The sequence below is a fragment of the Nyctibius grandis genome, chromosome 4 (assembly GCF_013368605.1).
Source record: "Nyctibius grandis isolate bNycGra1 chromosome 4, bNycGra1.pri, whole genome shotgun sequence".
Classification (NCBI taxonomy): domain Eukaryota; kingdom Metazoa; phylum Chordata; class Aves; order Nyctibiiformes; family Nyctibiidae; genus Nyctibius; species Nyctibius grandis.
In genome coordinates, this window is record NC_090661.1 from 6,727,209 (window position 1) to 6,748,388 (window position 21,180).

Here is a 21,180-nt window from a genome sequence, read left to right on the forward strand (position 1 = left end):
ATCTAAAAATTGCAGCACCACAGATCCCCGTAAAGACTTGCATTGTCTGAAGTATTAATCTGTTAGTCATAAACACAGGGAAAGGCTCACAAAGGTTATGGCAAAAGGTATAGTGTGCGCTGCTCCATTCCCAAGTCCAACTGAAATTTCTTATTCATTTGTTAATAAACAAAAGACATTTGTAAGCTTTAACAGGAGACGAACTTATTTTAGAATTTAACAAAATCCTCATATTTCCAAAAAGTGGTTCTTTCTGAAATAGTGCATTACTGAGAGAGACATCTTTAACACAAAACAATTCATAAAACAAAAGTCATCCTATACTTATTTGCTATTCAACAGTCCTGCTTGAAATATGAACTCAGAACTAAATCCTATTTTTTTTCTTAGAAACAAGAGGTAAAAGATCTTTTGATGCCCTTGGTTTAACACTCAATGCTACACGTCCTTCAGAAAAGCGTCTAGCTAGGTTTCTTGGCACATCCTGTTCTTGCTTCTTGCTCCTTGCTTTAATTCCTAGGGAAGAAAGAAATTTTATTACAAATATGAGACACTCATTCAATAAACATAAGCAGAATTTGGCCTACCTGGATCTCCTTTTCAGAATATATCTAAGAATTTTTACACTTATTTCTTGCCCTGATTGAAGGCGTAATTTTGATATGCAAAAATGTAATCACTCTTAGCTCAGTAATCCAGTGTGCTAATTGCCTAGAAAGTCCAATGATTAGACCTTCAATTGACACAAGATGCTATTAAAAAGACAGAGTGGTCTAAATAGAAATGTAGAAATATGTGAAAATTTTATTAATCCTTATTATTATAGAACAGTATTGAAAAATGAACACTGTGTCATTAGAGAAAGTTTTGTCTATTTAATCTGAAAGCAGCTCTTCCTCTTAGGGATTTGGTCATATTTCATTCTTCTCCTGTAATGCATGCTTTTGAAAATAATACGTATTTTACATTCAGTTAAACTTTGAAGAACTGAAAATCTGTTCTCCATTTCAGAATGTGGTATTTCATTACATAGTTTCTTAATAATAACAGAGTAGTGATTGATTTTGGTAACTTCATAACTCATTCTTTAGTAGCAGAAACTGATACTGATGTAACTGTGTATGCACTTTGCCAAATAAGTATTTTTTTGCTTAGAGACTGTTTAGCCTCAGATTTACACATTACAGAAAGTTTATTGTAATAGAACCTCAACATTTCTCATGAATGGGGAATAGTACATATGAATATGTACTTGCTCCCTCACATCAGTTCTTACATAAAAACACCTATGTGCTGTGAAACTGGTGTATTGCCTATGCCACCGGGAAAGCTACACGTTGGAACGTTTCATAAGAACAGCAGACTAAAACTTTAAATAGTCTTTGATCTCCTCTAAACTGTCCAAGATGTTGCACTAAGAAAAATCATTAAGTGTATTTCTGAAGATACAGAGGAAAAGGAGATAAGTTGGTAGAGATAAAAGGAAAATTGTAGAGGATTTAGTGCATTAAAATCTACTGCAGGTACCAAGCAACTTAGTGCCACACACTAGGAAAGGCAGAAGTTTTTGGAAAGTTGTGAACAAAAGACCTTTGTGCACATCTACTGAAAAAATTATTTGTAACTGATTTTGTTACAGTAAAGATTTATATGCCTCAGAGAGAAGCCATGTAATTGTAGCAGACTTTCACAGAATACCACCTGATAGTATTATTATCAGCAATCTGTTAGAAGCAAAATGATTCCTAAATATTGCTTTACAATAATTTTTCCTTAGCTATTGTGTTGGCCCAAAATAGCCCCAAAGTTTAAGTAAAAAATCTCTGAAAAAAAACATATCTATAAAAACAAATCAGTGCGGTGGTATAAAACACAGCAAGCAGTTAAAAACAGGTATGGAAATGATCAGAGGATTTTATTTCTTGATAAACCACACTTAGTAAAGATAAAACTGGCAATAAAATTCACCAAGTATGCAAACAATTTTTGGTGGAAGACCTTAACTCTTGGGAAAAGATCTTCCCAACAAGCTTGTACTAATATTGAGTTTTGATTAGATACCATCTAGATAACTGGTTAGACATTCAGATTTTTTTTTTAAATGAATAGATATACTATTCAAAGCGATGGCTTAGTGTACTGATCACAGCAACACATGCTGTTAAATTGACAAAACCGTAAGCATCAGCTTTGACTTTGGACCTCCTGTACAAACAGTTACCTATGCAGTGTCATATGTTCAAGTTTTGACACTTACCTGCCGTTTTGGATACTCGCAAAGCCCCATGGCTTAACAAGGACTCTCGTCGAACGCGTTTTGCAGAAACAGGGTCTTGCAGGCTGCCTAGTCTAGTGTTTGATGTAGAACTGGAAAAACCGTCAGAGAAGAGTTTGTTTTCAGTAAAGTGATTAAGCTACATTACAGTAGTTTAGGCCTTGCAATGTAAAAATATATTAAGTGATATTATCCAGTGTGGGAATATAACGGAAGATTGGCAAGGAGGATTGTAAATACGCTCAAGTGACTTGCACCTGGGGTGCCAAAAAACACATATATCATACTAGTAACTGTTGTTTAGTCTTGTGTGCTGGACAAGTAGAACATCTGTATTCAGATAACACAGGCCTGTGATAAGACTCAGGGGCACCTAATTGTTCATGACTGAGATTCCTGCCCTGCTGTGAGAAACATCAAAGCACAGTGGAAAACTACTGCCTGCTAGAAATCCTTTATATACAGGCGAAAGCAGCAGGCCCGGGATCTCTCACTCTCTGTCTAGCAGGAACCGAGCTCTGCGGTGCCGGCGTCCCCGCTTGCGTGCCTTTGCCCCGGGTGCTGCTTCGGAGATCCCCCGGTTTGCGAGGTAACGGGAATAAATTTGCTCTTTGCATTTTATCCGTGGTCTTGTGGCTGTTCCTGCGTCCTGCCTGTGTCGGCTCACACATTTTGTCGTAGTCGGCAGGATCCAGGAACAGTCATGCCATGGCTGAAAAAGAAGTCGGGGACTGGGGAGGCCGTGTCGGTGACTCCCTGCATTCCGGGATGGCCCAGTACTGAGGAATGGGCCCCTGTGGCCACTTTCCTGGCTATGCCGGCTCCGCCAGAAGCATGGCCTGAAATAGATGACGGGGTGGCGATGACCCCCCAGGCAATTGACACGGCTGTGCGCGGGTTGCCATGGAAAAGGGTATCAGATTCTTCTCGTCAATTAGCGGGGAGATTGGGATGGTTATTAGCTACTGATCTTAGAGCTTTTCACCGTGAAAATGTTGCATTACGGAGTAGAGTGAGAGAATTAGAGAAGGAAGTCCGGACTTTACAGGATGCAAAGGTGATTGCACATGAAGTAATTACTGTTCAAGCAGAGCGGTTGGTAGCACGTATTGCTAATAGACGAAGGGATAAATATGGAAATATTGAGAGTGAATCCTCGGACTCTGAGATTGAGTTTGAATTTGATCCGGACTTAAAAGGCAGGGAGGTGGTGGAAGCACGACCCCTCATACAAATGATGGGGCAGCAGGAACAAGCGGACGGGGGAGTGCAGGTCACACGTACTTACACTCCAAAAGAATTAAGGGAGTTTTTAGAGATCTATCAGCAGAAGAGCGGGGAAGGCATACTGGCATGGATCTTGCAAGCTTGGGACAGTGAGGCTGCCTCTATTCATTTATTAGCAGGTGAAAAAGATTTATTAAGCCCTATAGCCCATGATGATCAGATACAGCGGGGATATGCTCAGTTGCAAAGTGTCAGGGGCCCTGATGGGCGAGCCATTATTGCATCTACGCTGCATCAGTGGTTGTGTGCAGCAGTTTTAACAGCATATGCAGAACCTGTTGAATTAGTGTCGTCCCTTGTAAGCTGGTGCACATTGGAAGAAGGTATTAATTTGGTGTGGCAGATGGGGATGGCTCATGTGTTAGTTATGGGATCTAGTCCAGACAGTACACTCGTAACAAGAAGTATCAAAATGCAGTTCTTGAGAGGAGCGCCTGCCTCACTAAAGCCCCTCATTATATCATCAGTGACAAATGCTACGAGTAATATAGGCGCCCTAGCAGATACCTTAAGGGAAATTGGGGCTGTAATTTCAGGGCCATCTATTCGGGTGGTGAATAAAGGAAAGCTGGCAAAAGCAAAGGGGGTTACAGCACGGGTGACAAGAAAACAAATGTGGAATGATCTTATATAAGCCGGCATCCCACAATCAGAAATAGACGGGATCGCAACATCAGAAATGTTCCGCAAATGGCAAGAGTTAGCATTTACGCGAAAAAGCCGACCACCCCCAGCCCCACCACCAACTCCGCGCCCACCCTCCGCCCCTCCTGCCACCGCAATACATGACACTACTTGGCAAATGAACAATAAAGTGGCTGTCTTGGGGCAGGGGGGGCGTTTACATGTATTAGCTCTGGTGAATACTGGAGTTGCAGTTAGTGTATTGCATAGTATTGTTAATAATAAAGATGCCACATCACAGATCTGTGGATTGGGGGGAAATCTGACCCCCGCCCTCCAAGCTAAGGTGACCTTAACAATAGAAAATGCTACACCTTTTACTGCGACTGCGTTAATTGCCCCAATTAAAGAATATTTCTTGAGTATTGATACATTGACAGGACAAACAGTTGAAACTTTAAATGGTTGCTTCTGCTTTGGAACTTCGCAAGCAGGATTTGCTATTCGATCTATAACTGTCTTGCGTGCATTCCCGAAGTGGGATCCTGTTGTGCTGCCTGTGCCTGCCAAGGTGATAACAGTAAAAACAGTATTGTATTCTAGGGGGGGAGGAGGAAATTACCCAAACCAGATGACACTTGGAGAATGACTGTATATTACATAGAATTGAATAAAGTCCCCCACCCCCCCACCCCATGCAGTTACTGTACCAGACACGGTTACTCTTATAAAAAAAAATCAGCAAAAGTTTACAACCCTGGAGAGTGGTGACAGACCTTGCTAATGCTTTCTTTTCGCTAGTCGTTGCTTCAGAAAGCCAAGACCAGTTTGCCCTTACCTGGCAACAAAAACAATATACTTTCCAAGTTTTTGCCTCAGAGATACAAACACCGTCCCTCCATCTGCCACCAAATGATAGCAGCTGATGTTGCCCTATGGTCAGGTACTGTTACTGTTTATATTGATAATCTATTGATTATGGCAGAGTCACAACAAGAAATTGCAGCTGCAGCAGGCAGAAAAGGCAGCACAGACTCTGAGATTGAGGATGCAAGGGCCTGAAGCCGAAAGGCCTACGTTTTGTTTTTTTTTTTTATTGTTATTCTACTACCCTAATTAACTGCTGTAATGCAGGAGCCGGACTATGCAGTTCAAGATAACAACCATTCCCTGTTTTCAGCTCTGTGTTCAGAACTGACCTTCAACACATGTTTACTTCTTTCATGCCTCAAAAGGCCCTGTGAACTGGTCTCAGCTCCTTTATCTTAGAAGTAAGCAAAAACAATTCTCAATGCAGTGTTCCCAAGCAAATCTTCTGCTCCCCAAGTAAAGCACAGCTGTTTGCAGGGCTAGTGTCTTCCACAGCAGCAGCTGCTGAATCACTGAAAGTGCATTTAAAGGACCAAGGCTGGGCAATTAATTCAAAGAAAATACAGGGCCCTAGTACTACCATACAATTTTTGGGAATAGATTGGCATGTACTTCTCCTCTTATTTGACATCCTTTGTTAATATTGGATTCTCGAGTTCTTGTGTTTCAGGCATCTCTGACGACTACCTGTACCTTATCTAGAGGAGATAGCATTGGAACGGTTTTATGGCTGTCACAAACCCAACATCGAATTGAAGTTCAATCTGAAAAAAGCACATGCCCTGGATACATTTCTGCAAGGCCAACACGTAAATACTTAGATTTTGTGTAACTAACTCATCTGCTTTTTATATTAAGGGAAGATCAACAGCTGCAGATCTTTTAACGATGTGTTTCATTAGCATGCCAGTAGCTGTATTATACAATTATATTATGCTAAGTGATTGTGATATTAATGTTTTTCTTTTGCTATTTTTTCCAAGTAGGTAATGACTGTATGCCAATGAACATTACAACATTGTTTGACAATGGACTATTTCCTCCTCCAACACCATAAATGCAACCTCAACATCACTGATGAACCAGCCAGCACAGAGGACAACATTCAACATCTCCAGGACTTATAGCATCCAATGGAACAATCTACTGATGGTGCCTGGCTGGCTGAGTGGTTTCATTCCCTGACAGGATGACTGGGACACTTGATTTACACTATCATTCTATAGATATATATGTTTATTCCTTTTCCTATAAGTATTTATTGCGTGCCTCTGAATATTACACTGTTCTATACCCCACAAGCCCAAATGTACACGTCCAGGTTTGTACTCCCCAGGAGAAGTGGTCTCTTGAGCGAGGGGGTGGAATGTGGGAATATAACGGAAGATTGGCGAGGAGGATTGTAAATACGCTCAAGTGACTTGCACCTGGGGTGCCGAAAAACACATATATCATACTAGTAACTGTTGTTTAGTCTTGTGTGCTGGACAAGTAGAACATCTGCATTCAGATAACACAGGCCTGTGATAAGACTCAGGGGCACCTAATTGTTCATGACTGAGATTCCTGCCCTGCTGTGAGAAACATCAAAGCACAGTGGAAAACTACTGCCTGCTAGAAATCCTTTATATACAGGCGAAAGCAGCAGGCCCGGGATCTCTCACTCTCTGTCTAGCAGGAACCGAGCTCTGCGGTGCCTGCGTCCCCGCTTGCGTGCCTTTGCCCCGGGTGCTGCTTCGGAGATCCCTCGGTTTGCGAGGTAACGGGAATAAATTTGCTCTTTGCATTTTATCCGTGGTCTTGTGGCTGTTCCTGCGTCCTGCCTGTGTCGGCTCACACATCCAGTATTGGTAGTTCATAAGAGAATGCAAAGAATAAACTAATTTATTTACTATGTATATATATGGATATTACTGCCCTTTTTCCTTTTTAAAAATTTACAAGAATGTTTCAACTGTGAGAATAGAACTAATGTTGCCACTTATGTTAAAATCTAGACCAATATGCCACCATTTTTGTGGAAACCACAGAAGCCAGTTTGATGGTCATTGCACACAAATTATACTAAGAAATAATCTCAATGCATGTATGAAATCCTTGAAATGATCAAGCTGTGTTTATTGAAAAAATAATACTTTTTATTGCTACAATAATTTTTATACAGCCTCCAACACAGTTAGAGTGGGTGGCTTCATAGCAGACAATACTTTTTAGCTAAGCTGCAAGAAAGCTGTTATAGCTTCAAATTCATTAAGACAAAACCTCTACATTTTATAGCCTTTTATGTGATGGACTTAAGGTCTACAGTGAAAATTATGAACCTATCTCATCTCACCCTTTTACACTTGCCTTGCTAACCTCCCCAGTGCCACTCTGTAAGACAGCCTCATAAACAAGCTAATTCTGTTTATGTCCCAAGTTTCCACACTTTTCCCATTCCTCTAATGCCATTGTATTATTCCTGCTTTATAGACCCCTAACTTACACTAGTTTTCTTATTAATAATTTTCTGCCTAAATGAAAATATATAGCAAACAGTAAAGATTAAGACCTGCCTCGTGCCAGTCTATTCATGCATGCTTCTTGGAAGAGAACTTATACCAGTAAGAATGTAATTCTAGTTATTAAAAGCAGCCTCTGTATTATGACTGACTTGTCTCTTATCCCTTGTCCTAGCAATACGACTGTTTCAAATAGTATTTCTAATGTAGAGAATATGTCTGAAATTTATATTTTTATTCAAATATTAGTAGGAGATGAATGACTGAAGTGAACTGAAGTCAGTCGGCAGCAGCGGCAACAGCGACAGCAGTGGCAGCGGTGGCAGTGGCGGCAGTGACTGAGGTGAGTGCGGGGCGAGGGTGAGATCGGGCTGTAAGCGGGTGGTTTCCGTGCTCTGGGCCCCCCAAGCAGCAGCCCCGAGTCCCGCCTGGACCCAGAAGTTCCTGGCAACGAATCAGGAGAGGAGGGGGCGTAGCACCACCCCCTGTGATCGGGTGATAAAGAGCCTCTGGGAGGACAGGGACTAGTCCCTGCCCAGAGGGGAGAGGGTGAATAAGCAGTGACTGTGTGTGTCCCGGGGCGGGGGAGGCCACAGCCATTTGCAGCTCGTTGGGGAGAGCGCTGACTCTCTCCCAGTGCACAAGGCGAGGAAAGCGCCAAGGAGCTGTGAATCTTCTGCTGTTAGTCGGCAGCAGCGGCGGCAGCGATAGCGACTGAGGTGAGTGTGGGTGAGGGTGAGATTGGGCTGTACTGGGTGGGTTCCATACTCAGGGCCACCCGAGCAGCAGCCCCCGAGTCCCGTCCCAGGAGAGGAGGGGGGGTAGCCAGAGGCACCGTGGGAGATTTGAAGGGCCCCCTGGGGAGCGCGAGCGACCCGGAGCGTGGTGAACAGGAGCGCGCAAACAGGGGCGTGGCAGTTTGCGCAGCAGTTCACACAGGCAGGGCGAGCAGAGTAGGCAGGCAGGAAGGTATGGTTTCCACTCAGTGGGGCCCTAAGTCCCTTGCGGGTGCCAGAAAAGACATGGCAACCCAAACGGAGCTGCCACGGAAGCATGAGGAGGTGCAGGTGGCAGGCTGGCCCTGGCACTCGAGGGTAACGGAGACCTCACCTGTGTGAGGTGCGAACAGGTCGACAACCTGATCTCCTTGGTGGCCCAACTCAAGGAGGAGATGGAAAGGTTAAGGAGTACAAGAGCATCCCAGGAAGAGGATGGCGGGCAGTGCTGTTCCCTGCCTGTCCTGGGGAAAACGGACGGGCCTAATGCTCCCCGGGTAGTGGAGGATCCTCTTCCTCCTCCACATGGAGCAAGAGGAGACCTAGGGGATGGGGGGGAATGGAGGCAGGTCCCTGCTTGGGGTGGCAGGTGAATCCCATCCCGACCTTCCTCCCCTCCCCACGTCCCCCTGCAGAATAGGTATGAGGTGCTGGAGCCTGAGCGTCTTCCTGAGTGTCAGGAAGACACAAATCTAGGTGAAAGACCCTCCACAGGACTACGTGAACAGAAGCAACCAAGTAAGAGGGTTGCAACCAGCTCCAAAAAGGAGAAAAGAAAAGTAATTGTTATAGGCGACTCCCTGCTAAGGGGAAAGGAGGGCCCCATATGCAGGCCAGACCCGACTCACAGGGAAGTCTGCTGCCTCCCTGGGGCTCGGGTAAGGGATGTTGCCAGGAGGATTCCTCAACTGGTGAGGCCCTCTGACTACTACCCACTATTAGTATTCCAGGTGGGTAGGGATGAGATTGAAGAGAGAAGTCCCAAGGCAATCAAAATGAACTTCAGGGCCCTGGGGCGTTTGGTAAAGGGGGTAGGTGCACAGGTGATATTCTCTTCAATTCCTTCGGTGTTTGGTGAAAATAGGGAAAAGACTATGAAAGTACAACAGATTAATATGTGGCTAAGAGACTGGTGCCGTAGGTGGGATTTTGGGTTTGTTGACCACGGGGAGGCTTTCATGGCACCGGGCCTGCTTATGCCGGATGGGGAACAGCTAAATCGGAAGGGGAAAAGGGTTATGGCCCAGAAGTTGGCAGGGCTGAGCAAGAGGTCTTTAAACTAGGTTTGATGGGGGAGGGGGATAAGACCAGGGCAGCCACAAATGAACCTAGGGGTGACAGGCCTGCATTGGGGGCAAGGCCGCTAGGCCAGCTGAAGTGCGTTTACACCAATGCACACAGTATGGGCAACAAACAGGAAGAGCTAGAAGCCACTGTACAGCAGGAAGGTTATGATGTGGTTGCCATCACAGAAACGTGGTGGGATGACTCTCATGACTGGAGTGCTGCTATGGATGGCTATAAGCTCTTTAAGAGGGACAGGCGAAGCAGGAGAGGAGGTGGGGTAGCGATGTATGTTAGGGAGTGCTTAGACTGTGTCGAAATTGAGGAAGATGGTGAGGATGATAACGTTGAATGTTTATGGGTGAAGATCAGGGGGAAGGTCGGCAGGGCGGACATTAACGTGGGAGTCTGTTATAGACCACCCAACCAGGATGAGCAGGCGGACGAGGCGTTTTACAAGCGGCTGTCAGAAGCTGCCCGGTCGCCGGCCCTTGTACTCATGGGCGACTTCAACTTGCTGGATGTCTGCTGGAAATACAACATGGCAGAGAGGAAGCAATCTAGGAGATTCCTCGAATGTGTGGAGGACAACTTGTCCACTTGGATGGGTGGACTCTTCAATGGGTTAAAAACTGGCTGGATGGCTGAGCCCAGAGAGTGGTGGTGAATGGGGCAAAGTCCAACTGGCAACCGGTCACTAGCGGTGTTCCCCAGGGCTCAGTTCTGGGGCCGGTGCTGTTCAATATCTTTATAGATGATCTACACGTAGGGATTGAGTGCCCCCTCAGCAGATTTGCAGATGACACCAAGCTGGGTGGGAGTGTCAATCTGCTGGAGGGTAGGAAGGCCCTACAGAGGGATCTGGACAGGTTAGATAGATGGGCCGAGACCAACGGCATGAGGTTCAACAAGAACAAGTGCCGGGTCTTACACTTCAGCCACAACAACCCCATGCAGCTCTACAGGCTGGGGGAAGAGTGGTTAGAAAGCGGCCCGGTGCAAAGACACATGGGGGTGCTGATCAACAGCCGGCTAAACATGAGCCAGCAGTGTGCCCAGGTGGCCAAGAAGGCCAATGGCATCCTGGCCTCTATTAGGAATAGTGTAGCCAGCCGGTCTAGGGAAGTGATCGTCCCTCTGCACTCGGCACTGGTGAGGCCTCATCTTGAGTACTGTGTCCAGTTCTGGGCCCTGCACTTCAAGAAAGATGTTGAGGTGTTAGAGCGAGTCCAGAGGAGGGCGACCAAGCTGGTGAAGGGTCTGGAGGGTCTGACCTATGAGGAACGGCTGAGGGAGCTGGGGTTGTTGAGCCTGGAGAAGAGGAGGCTCAGAGGTGACCTTATTGCATTCTACAACTACCTGAAGGGAGGTTGTAGTGAAGTGGGAGTTGGCCTCTTCTCCCGGGCAACTAGCGATAGGACAAGAGGACACAGCCTCAAGCTTCGCCAGGGGAGGTTCAGGTTGGACATTAGGAAGAATTTCTTTTCAGAAAGGGTTATTAGACATTGGAAAGGGCTGCCCAGGGAGATGGTGGAGTCACCGTCTCTGGATGTGTTTAAGAAAAGACTGGACATGGCACTTAGTGCCATGGTCTAGTTGACAGGGTGGTGTCAGGGCAACGGTTGGACTCGATGATCCCTGAGGTCTCTTCCAACCTGGTTGATTCTGTGATTCTGTGAACTACTTCAAACAGGGAAAGCAGGGGAGAGAAAAGGGTGAAAAAGCAAAGAAGAGAAAGGAAAGCAGGTGCTATCTGAAAAGTATGAGAATGTTCCTTTCCTCCTTCACAAATAAGCTTTCATTCCTTGTCTTCATCACCAACTGCTAGACAAAGTCATAAAGAATTTTGGTTTGCAGACAGTTTTCAGTCTGAGGCAGTAGAAATAATCCCCAAAAAAGGAATAAAAATTGTGGGATTTTCCTGTAGTGTTATTCTAACTTGGAAACTGTGAAATATATGTTTGAGACACAGCAGGAACAACATAAAAGAGCAGAAAGAGCTAGTCTTTTGGGAAGAGGTAAGCATATATAAGTTTGGAAATCATTACACAGTTATGTCAAAAGAGTACTCCTAAAGTCTGTCTCAGAATATTTACCTTAAGATAAGATAAATCAGGCTCCAAAAGTTCCCATACTGCTCCCTAAAGAGAATCTAGAAAACTAGCTCAGTTTCAGGGAGCAGGTGATTTAGTTCGCTAAATTCATAATCAACAATTTGAAAAATTGAAAGTGTCAGATGTGCCTCTTTTCTCATCCTAGAGCAATACAGTTTATTCCTCATCCTAGAGCAATCTTAGCAAAATGGTTTAGAACAATAATTAGTAACAATTAGAACATGAAATTGGATCAGGTAAATCTGTGATCTTCTAGGAAGATTTTCTAGCTCAAAGATGCTAACAAAACACAGAAGTGCTTAAGTTTCTTCCATGTCCCATGATCTATCTATAGAACTTGTTCCAACAGTCTTGAAACATTCTTTAGAAGACCTATGAGGTGGCAGCTCCAATTACTGTCTTTCAACAGGTGACTCATAATATGATTTAAAAAAGGTTGTATCAATTTGAGGAAAAGAGGAGGAAAAGAGGAGGAAAAGAGGAGGAAAAGAGGAGGAAAAGAGGAGGAAAAGAGGAGGAAAAGAGGAGGAAAAGAGGAGGAAAAGAGGAGGAAAAGAGGAGGAAAAGAGGAGGAAAAGAGGAGGAAAAGAGGAGGAAAAGAGGAGGAAAAGAGGAGGAAAAGAGGAGGAAAAGAGGAGGAAAAGAGGAGGAAAAGAGGAGGAAAAGAGGAGGAAAAGGAGCTGTTTCATCACTACTGACCTGATAGGTAATTCCTAAATACATTAACAAAAACAAACAAAGAAGTACAATTCCACTTAGTGTCTATTCAGTTTCAGCTTTTCTGCTGCTTCTACTAACAAACCTCTTTCAGAGTCATGAAACAGAAGTGACAAAATGGGAGTTCTTTCCAGAGCAGACCAGAAGAATGAAGTCATAATAACTGAGACTGGAAATGAATTATCAGAAAAACAAAGGCACTGACCACATAAGTATTGTTAAGCATCTTCTTCACTTTCTATTTTAATAGTTTCTAATATGTTCCTGCAAAGGCATGACATTTTCAAACAAATTAGGTTTTTAATTGATGATGGAATTTCTCTTTTCAGAATTATGTGTCATCTTTCTATTTTGAGTAGATAGCAGATACGGAAGGCACGATATTAGTTTCTACTTGTTAAAACAGAAGTTTCTAAACCAAGAGTAAAAAAAGATTCTACTCAACCTGTCAGGGAAAAAAAAAATAATTGAATTGTCAAACATATTTGAGTCAGAACATCTCATATGTAGGTCCAGATGACTTGTGTAAGAAGTTTTCAGATCTGAAATATAATACTGAAACTGAAGTGAGACCATAAAAAATGAATACAAATGCATTTGTATAGAAGAGTTAGTTTAATATTACCTTAATACCTTTCTTTTTCTCTCAGCAGCAGAAGTCATTGCCATATAAGAGGGCTTCTGAGGTACGGAAGTAGGATTTTTAGTTTTTAAGGAAGGGAGATAAAGCCTGAAATCAAAGAATTATATTTTTGTAAAATCTATTCTGAGTAGAAGTCAAGTGAAATTGTTCTTAATTGTAAATAAATATACGTTAAGTTAAAAAACAATACTGGAAATTCACTTCAATACTACTACTACTTGATGTAGCTTCGCAGAACTTCACACATACATGGCAGTTTTAACAATGGCATCTCTCAATGTCAAAGAGGTTAAGGTATCCATTTCACAGACAGGAAAAGTAAAGTAAGGCTTAGAGAAAGTAACTTGAAATTGTCTGTGATGCCTCAGGCAAGAGTGCTGTATTTTCTTTTCAGTATGTATCTTGTAAAATAGTATAAGCTTTCAACTTTGTCTGTTGTCACTAATGTACCATTGATTTCAAATAATGGCAGAATGGAATCTGATGCTGATTAAAATTGAGGGTTTGATTTTCAAAATGTTGGATTTACAAATAAAATTGACATAAATGAAAAAAACCAGCTGTGAAGATAAACAGGATTAAATTGTTTGGCTAATAGTCCTTGTCCATATAAATGGAAAATACCTTTGCGGAATGCTATTGCTGCGTGGCTCTGACTTGTTCATAGATGGGTCAGTAGACATTTCAGTTTTTTCACCTGTCGCTTCACAGAAAATTACTGTTGCGTTCATGTCAGTTTCATCGCACTCTGGGATTATGTCACATGTAGAGTCCATAATACTACTCCTTTTCACTGGCATATCTATATCACATGCATTGGCTTCCCGGAGGCCTTCAAGGTGTAAAGGTTTCTTTACCACAGTCTGTGAACAGCAACTTTGTACTGGCTTTCTGCAAAATTTTGGCGTATACACAATAGGGTGGACCTCCTCGGTAAGAGGATCTTCCAGATGACTGAGACTGGAGCGCTTGGATGCAACAGGACTTTTTGCTGTGACTGGAGAGTCCATTAGCCTCAGTTTAGCACTTTTCTGTGGTGTTATTACATTTTCTTTTTGTTGTATTTTTTTATTCATTCCTTGTGATGGAGTACGGGAAGTTGTACCTGTGCAACAAAGTCAACAATGGTTAGCACATTTACCTATATTTACTACTTAAATCTTGCTTTTTCCCTCCTTTTCTCTGCTGCAATATGTTTATTAGCAGAAATTATTACAAATACTATTTATTTCATTTATATATTAATTTGATCATATAACTGAAATTATTTCTATTGCAGCATTGTCCAGATGGTAGCATTTGTTCTGTGGCACTTAAAGTATTATAAATATGCATAGGCTGATATAGTTAATCCTAGAGATATTACAAGTAATCACAAGAAAGATATGACACATGACAACAGGGAATGGAAGAGTAAAGAGTATTGAAAATGATAGCATTATCATGACACAACTCTTAATTTAAGATGGTACTATCACAGTAATCTACAGCTGCCTCTTGATAATGGACATTTTTTCCCTAGCAAGTATCAGGCAATAGAATGAGAGAGACTGTTGTAAAAGGAAGGACATAGAATTACTTAGAGGGATAAAATTCTTTGACATTGCAAATGAGAAAGTAGTGTTCTGGAAAAGGGGAAAGCAAGAAGTTACTTGGATCTTGTGATCTCAATAGATCAACTCTGGAAAAAAGCTCTTTACTAAAACCCTCACTCTTAAAAATAACAAACCAAGCAATGCAGCAGTAATTGGCCATTCCCGTTCATCCTGATTTATACTATTTTTCTTGAAGTGTCATAATATTTTTTATTTTCAAGCAGGTGGTAATAAAGGCAATCTCCAAAGTAAGAGAGAAAAAGACTTTCTTTTATTTAAGTTTTCAGTAAAGAAGAATCATTTTAAGACACGGAGCACTGTTCAAATGGCTAGGCTATTGGTGACTTAAGTAGTTAATAACAAAAAAAATAAGGATTTTTTTTTTTTTAAAAAAAATCAAGAGTAGGAGAGGGCTGTCAAAACCCCAAATGCTTCTATATTTAACTTTCAGTGCAAATTTAAGAAATGAAGACTACTACCCTTAAAATGCTTATGGTGGCCCCACTTCAGCTGGTAGCCACAGTATCATACTTCCCCTTTCTGCATTGCCTACTCCATTCCTATAAGCAACTAAACTGTAAAAAGAGCTCCTGCTTTTTAAACTGCTGCAAGTTACTTGGGAATTAGCTATGGTATTCATGTAACAGTGTTGAAAAATATTTATTTCCTCTAAAATTCCATTCTATTTTTGCCACAGATTAAGAAAGTTAGTGTCAACTCCTCAGTTTGGATGCTTCTTTAGCTCTGTCTCATGTGTTAACACTTACAGCATTTTAGCTGTTCCAGAAAAATCCTTTGAAAAGGAGGAAAATTGATTAAAGCCACATATTGCATTATTCCACCCCCCGTCAAGTTTGATTTCTTACAAAAAGCAAAGCTTACATGGTTGTAGTCTTTTCTCTGACTGTTTACCACTTGTCAGCCCCCATTTAATTCTGACCTCATTGCCCAATTTGCCATATGCAAGAAGCTTTAAAAATGCCAGTTCCCGAAACACCCTCAAGAAATCGGATGTCTTCGGGAAAAGGCCCAAATAAGAGCCTCACTCAAGGAAAGCCTTCAAATGATGAAAGGATGATCTCAGCATCAGTTTTTTGTGCACACTGAAACTAGACATACTGTATGTTGGATTCCTCATGCCCAGCTACACGAGATGATGCCCAATTAGAAGGTACAAATTAGAGCTATGAGGAGACAGGAAAGGATTTAAAGACTACCATGAGACCTAGACCTGTTCTGGGAGGATGGAACAAGTAGTATCAAAGCGTGTACAAGTAGCAAGTAAATTAGATGCTAATTTATAGGCCTCAAATCTATTCTATGTTGCCACAGCTTAATTCAATAATGAAACCATTGAAAAAAGAAAACAAACATTTATTCCTCACTCAAGGGCTCAATTTCAGAAAGAACAATGTTTAAACTACTATGATTCAACAAATATGCAACATCTCTTCTGACAATGCACAACAATAAAAGCAGGTTAATTTAAGCTAAACTGCTTACGGGAAAAGACGCCTGGAAAGTTACATGAACAATTACAATTCTGTTTTGCTGTTTTCAGCTTCGAAGAAACACAAACACAGAAAATTCGGGCCTGAGAGGACTGCTTGACATGAAATAGATGAATTGTGAATTTGTGGGTGTGTGTGCCTGTGTACAGTTCATTTCATTGTATATATGTGTAGGGATTATTTTTTTGTCAAAATGCAAAAAACATTATTTCCTCATACTTAATCTTAGTCTAATTCATGGTCAGCATTCACCAGGTGAAGTGCAGCCAGTTGCTGAGACGCAATAGGTTGAATGTAAACATTAAGCTAATTCAGAATATTCTCCATGAGCAGTGAAACAGAAAGGGTAAGTAAAACTGAGCCTGTGTGTTCCACAAATAATTTTTACCTCCACCAGAAATAATATAGGCCTACTTCTATGAAGGCATTTTTCTCCAAGACTTGGTAGGATTTTCTTGTTAAGAAGCAAGAAACTTACTTATGAACCATTTTCAATATGTACTCTGTGACACTATCAACAGCTCTATGGTTCACTAACATGCTTGCTCTTTAATTTTGGTTTCATGAATATAATATGATTCTTCTATGTAAAAGACTAACATTTATTTCTTTCAAAAAAAAATTTTCTAGTCATCACAACCAAAAATTGTGGCTAAAACTTTCTTTTAAAGATTTTTTTTTTTTGACAGCTGATATTCTTAAATACAAGAATAAGCTTTATTTAAGGATTTCAATCTAGCGTTGGAAATAACTATCCATTAAACATTTCAGGACACATTTTTAAGTGTTACATTATTAGGTTCTCCTCCTGCTTATATGCATCTGAAAGGGTGTGTTTTGGAAAAAATAATGGTTAGAATTCTATTTGTCTGTTGTTACATTAGGACAGAGAGGTTCTAGTTTCAGAAAGTTTGCTTACTGTAAGACACTGAAGTTTCGCTAATGCCCTAAAGTTACTAGGAAGGAAGTCTGATGGAGAAACATTTTGGTGAGAGTGCCAAGTTTTAGAAGCTTCTCCAGGACTAAATACTGGAAGCATTTTAAAATTAACTGCAAATGCAAGTATTTAAACCATGAACTAGATAGGCGAAGAACACAAAAGTATTGTCAACATTAATAATTTGTTGAATTTCATCATAATGAACAGTATTTCATACTGTAATACAAGTACATTAATAAAAAGACAGTTGCAGCAATTCTATATAGGGCAAAAATAAGCTGTTAGTAAAAACCCAGACCTATTTTTAAGATCTATTTATTTCTAGAATGAAACTCATTGTAAAACAAAATTAAAACAAAACTAGCTTTTCTTTCCAGTTAAGTATTGGAAAGCATATAAAATATTCAAGAAGTGTGCCTTCTCAAATCTTTTTGTGAAAGCATTAAGTTGTTCCTAGCACAGTAAGCAAGAAAGTAAACAAAAACATCACCAGCATGTTATTTTTCTTAGGAGATTCACTCGGAAATTAAAAATAAAAATCATCCTCCACTGACCAACAACCCCCCATCAAACGGTACGAGGTGGTTTTGGTCATTAGCTTGTTGTACTATCTGTCCCAAAAGACTACTCAGAAGAACCGATTGATCAGGAGAGAAACATAGCAATATTAGATATTTACAGCCTTGTGAGTTAATATGAGAAGCAGAACACAGTATTTGTAAAACATGAGTCATAGCAAAAGTGAGTAGAGTTCATGACAAGATGACTCTGATGAATTGGGTTAGTTCTAATTGACATTTCGGACAAAATAATGGCCAAGGCTTCTCTTCTTCTGGAACTCATGTTAATACATCCATAAGGGAATTATTTCTGGAAACTGTGCTAAATTAAGTCTACCAGGTTGTTCTGCTAAAGTGAAATAAAATATTAATGTATTCATTTCAATAAACATTTGTGGGCTACCAATGATTGTTCCAATCACTATACTAATCATACATTTTGATTCTTTTAACAACTGACTCATGGAATTCCAAATTGCAAATGAGGTCTAGTGTATGCATTTCAGTTATTTAATATTCATGTGACCCAAAGGCGTCACTGTGATAGCCAGTTTCACAACAGTTTTGCAAACAACAGCTGTGAACTGGAAAAGACTAAAATCCAGGCTGCATTCTTGTGGGTCCCAATGGTCAGGTGTACTATTTTACAAAGCATGATAAAAAAAAAAATACTTAAAGTCATATAGGACAGTGTGAAAAAGCTGCTCAATATCAGACAAATCTTTCCTATATACAAAACACATGCTTTTCCTACTTTTAATCAAATCTTTTACTACATTCAACTACACCCCAATTTTTCCTGTCATGCAAAATAATAATAAATTGACTTTGCTTTCGGATGTTTGCGACAAAGGGAGGTAATGGATGCCTTTTCTTTCTTTTCCTGTAAATCAATTCCATTCTCTCAATGGTAATGTACAGTAAGGCTTCTGGAAATGGGATGCCTGAAACAATGCCAAGAACTTTCCCATTCACAGAAATACTTGCAAATACCAGTCATAACTCTCCACCTGTCAGTCCATACTCTATGAATACTGTATGGCTCTCCACTAACCAACCCCCAAGAATGGAGGCCTGATTACATTTTTAAATGAACTGTTGTTTTCATAACTTGTGCTTTACTTGACTAGAAATAGCCGAGTTGTTCATGAGGTTGCACATTTATGGTTTCAAGAAGCATACACAAACTTAATCTATTTTTTTAATGTATTTGTGAACAAAAATGATAGTGGAAAACCTGTATTTCCTCTACAAAACAAGAATTCTAATTTATATTTAAGGTCAGAATAAATAGTTAGTATGGGTGGACGCTTAAAAATAGTACACATTGATGAAACAATCATTTAAAAAATATCTTTCTTATTAATATAGAGTACAAAATATGGTTAAGACATCTTATGGAAACCCCATGTTAAGGCTTCATAATGAAAGCGAGCAAGAGTAGAGGTTCTGAAAATAATGTGTTTCAGTCATATTTTAAAATATTATTTTTATTTAAGAAAACAAATTAAATTACCAAGGAAAAATAACATTTAAAAATGCATAACGTGAACGTGCTCAGTGGGATAAATTAATATTGTGTAAATATTTTTAAATTATTTTTACATGAACAAATTGAAATTAAAAGATAAAGTGTTTCACTTTAGATTAAATTTGAGGGTATTTATTTTTAAATTCTGAAGTGGTGGAGGAAGAAAAACCACCTCAAACAAGAGCAATCAGAAATTTAAGATTCAGATACTCTGTTATTTACAAAATACTCCTTGAATCATTACATGTAGAGTGTGCTAGCACGCACTGCAAAACGATTGTTTGTTAGATCAAATTACTTGTCATGCGTAGCTGCATTAGTATGGCACTGTCTAAACAAACCAGAAGAGCAAGTAACATTAACTTAGGACAAATCGTGAATTTTCTGAGACCTATTTCTGGTACCCATGGTGGTGCTACTGTAGATACAATGCCTAAGCAATATTACTTGGTTGGATGAGGTTGCTGATTCACACAGTAAGCTAGCAATGTACATCTCTGACTCTCAAAGCAAGACCTTTATAGAAGGTGTTTAAGGGTTTCAAAGATTAAAGGAAAAACAGGTTATGAAGAGGTCTGTTCCTGTAGTGAAGAACTACATGTGCTTTGGCAAAGCTTATGAGCTTCAATTAGCTTTCTCTAAAAATCAGAGTTTTTAAGCCCAAGAACTGACTATCTTGATAACTTGACCATACAAACAGATGTAGAACGGATGGCCAGAGAATCTCTTGATCTTTTCCTCTCCCACTATGACTTCATATTATTTAATACATAGGAGACCCTTTCCAAGGAAGAAATCTTCATTAGAAACAAAGAGTGGAATTCAGCTAAAATTCTTTTGTATTTCAAAGCTCCTGATAGAAAGAAGGATCTTATAACACAGTAATGTCAAAAACACTTCATACAATAAACTAAGCACATTTGGAATACATTTTTCAAAACTTATTTCTGTAAGAGACTTTCAACAAAACCTCAAATAAAAATCCCTACCCTTTCACCTTTGCTGTCATTCCCTTTATTCTTTTTAGATGTTTTTTCCACATCCATTACTAGTTTGACTTCCTCCTTTAGGATCAGATAGTTGGATGTAGTTAATTCCAAAGAAAACCATGAGAAGTTAAGGCCCTGCTTTCACAGCTTTTCCTGTTCCACAGAAACGATTCAGTTGCTTCAGCCTTTTGGGGACAGTGCTTGTAACCAGTAAAGTTATTTATATGACTTAAAGCATTTTAATTTTTATGTGAAAACACTCAAGAACAATTCATTTGTATTCGAACAGTGTCATGGCTCCCTCTAAAAGGACTGCCAGCAAAAGATTACAGGGTCATTAAAAAAGTTTCTGCAATGACTACTACCTCATGTTTTATGACATGCAGAATTTGTCAGGTTCCTTTAAGCACAGATGATTTTCTGCAGCATTACCATTTTAAACGCATCATGACTAAACAGTAACTTGTATTTTGTTGTTGAATTTGAAATTTCCAAACATGGATAACACATGGATACTGCATACATCCTTAGATACTTTTGAGTTCAACAAAAGATAAGTAATTATTACTTCATAAGCTTACACTGAAGAGGATTTTATATTTTCCTCATGAATCTTACTGTTTTCTACATGAGCAGCATCTCATTTTTGCAGAGGGATTTTATCTCAAAGAAAATTCTTTCAAATGCGATAACATAGGTTCAAAAGCAATACATCACACTTGTTACCAGCAGACCTAGTACACTTTCTTCCTCTTAGATGGTCTAGACTTATGTTTCATATGAAAGAAATATTACATTGCCACCAATTAACTTCTCTACTCTCTCCCCCAGATTATTTAGAAAAGAAACTTCTGAGACACTAACACAAGGTGACATACTTATATTAAATTAAAAAAAAATTACTGCTCTCAACTTATAACATGAAAAATAAGAATCAAATCACAAGAAATGAACTACATTTCT

The 21,180-nt window shown here is 40.2% G+C and overlaps 1 protein-coding gene across 1 annotated transcript in view; it reads right to left on the reverse strand.

Annotated features, from left to right (window-relative positions):
• Positions 1–367: 367 nt before the first annotated feature.
• KIF18A (kinesin family member 18A) overlaps positions 368–21,180 on the reverse strand; it is a 45,678-nt gene continuing 24,865 nt past the window's right edge. The window contains exons 13-16 of the mRNA XM_068399630.1: positions 13,716–14,196; positions 13,074–13,178; positions 2,258–2,367; positions 368–516 (exon numbers count right to left, since the gene is read on the reverse strand). Of these exons, the coding sequence (XP_068255731.1) occupies positions 368–516; positions 2,258–2,367; positions 13,074–13,178; positions 13,716–14,196 (845 nt within the window). The remainder of the gene's footprint in view (positions 517–2,257; positions 2,368–13,073; positions 13,179–13,715; positions 14,197–21,180) is intronic.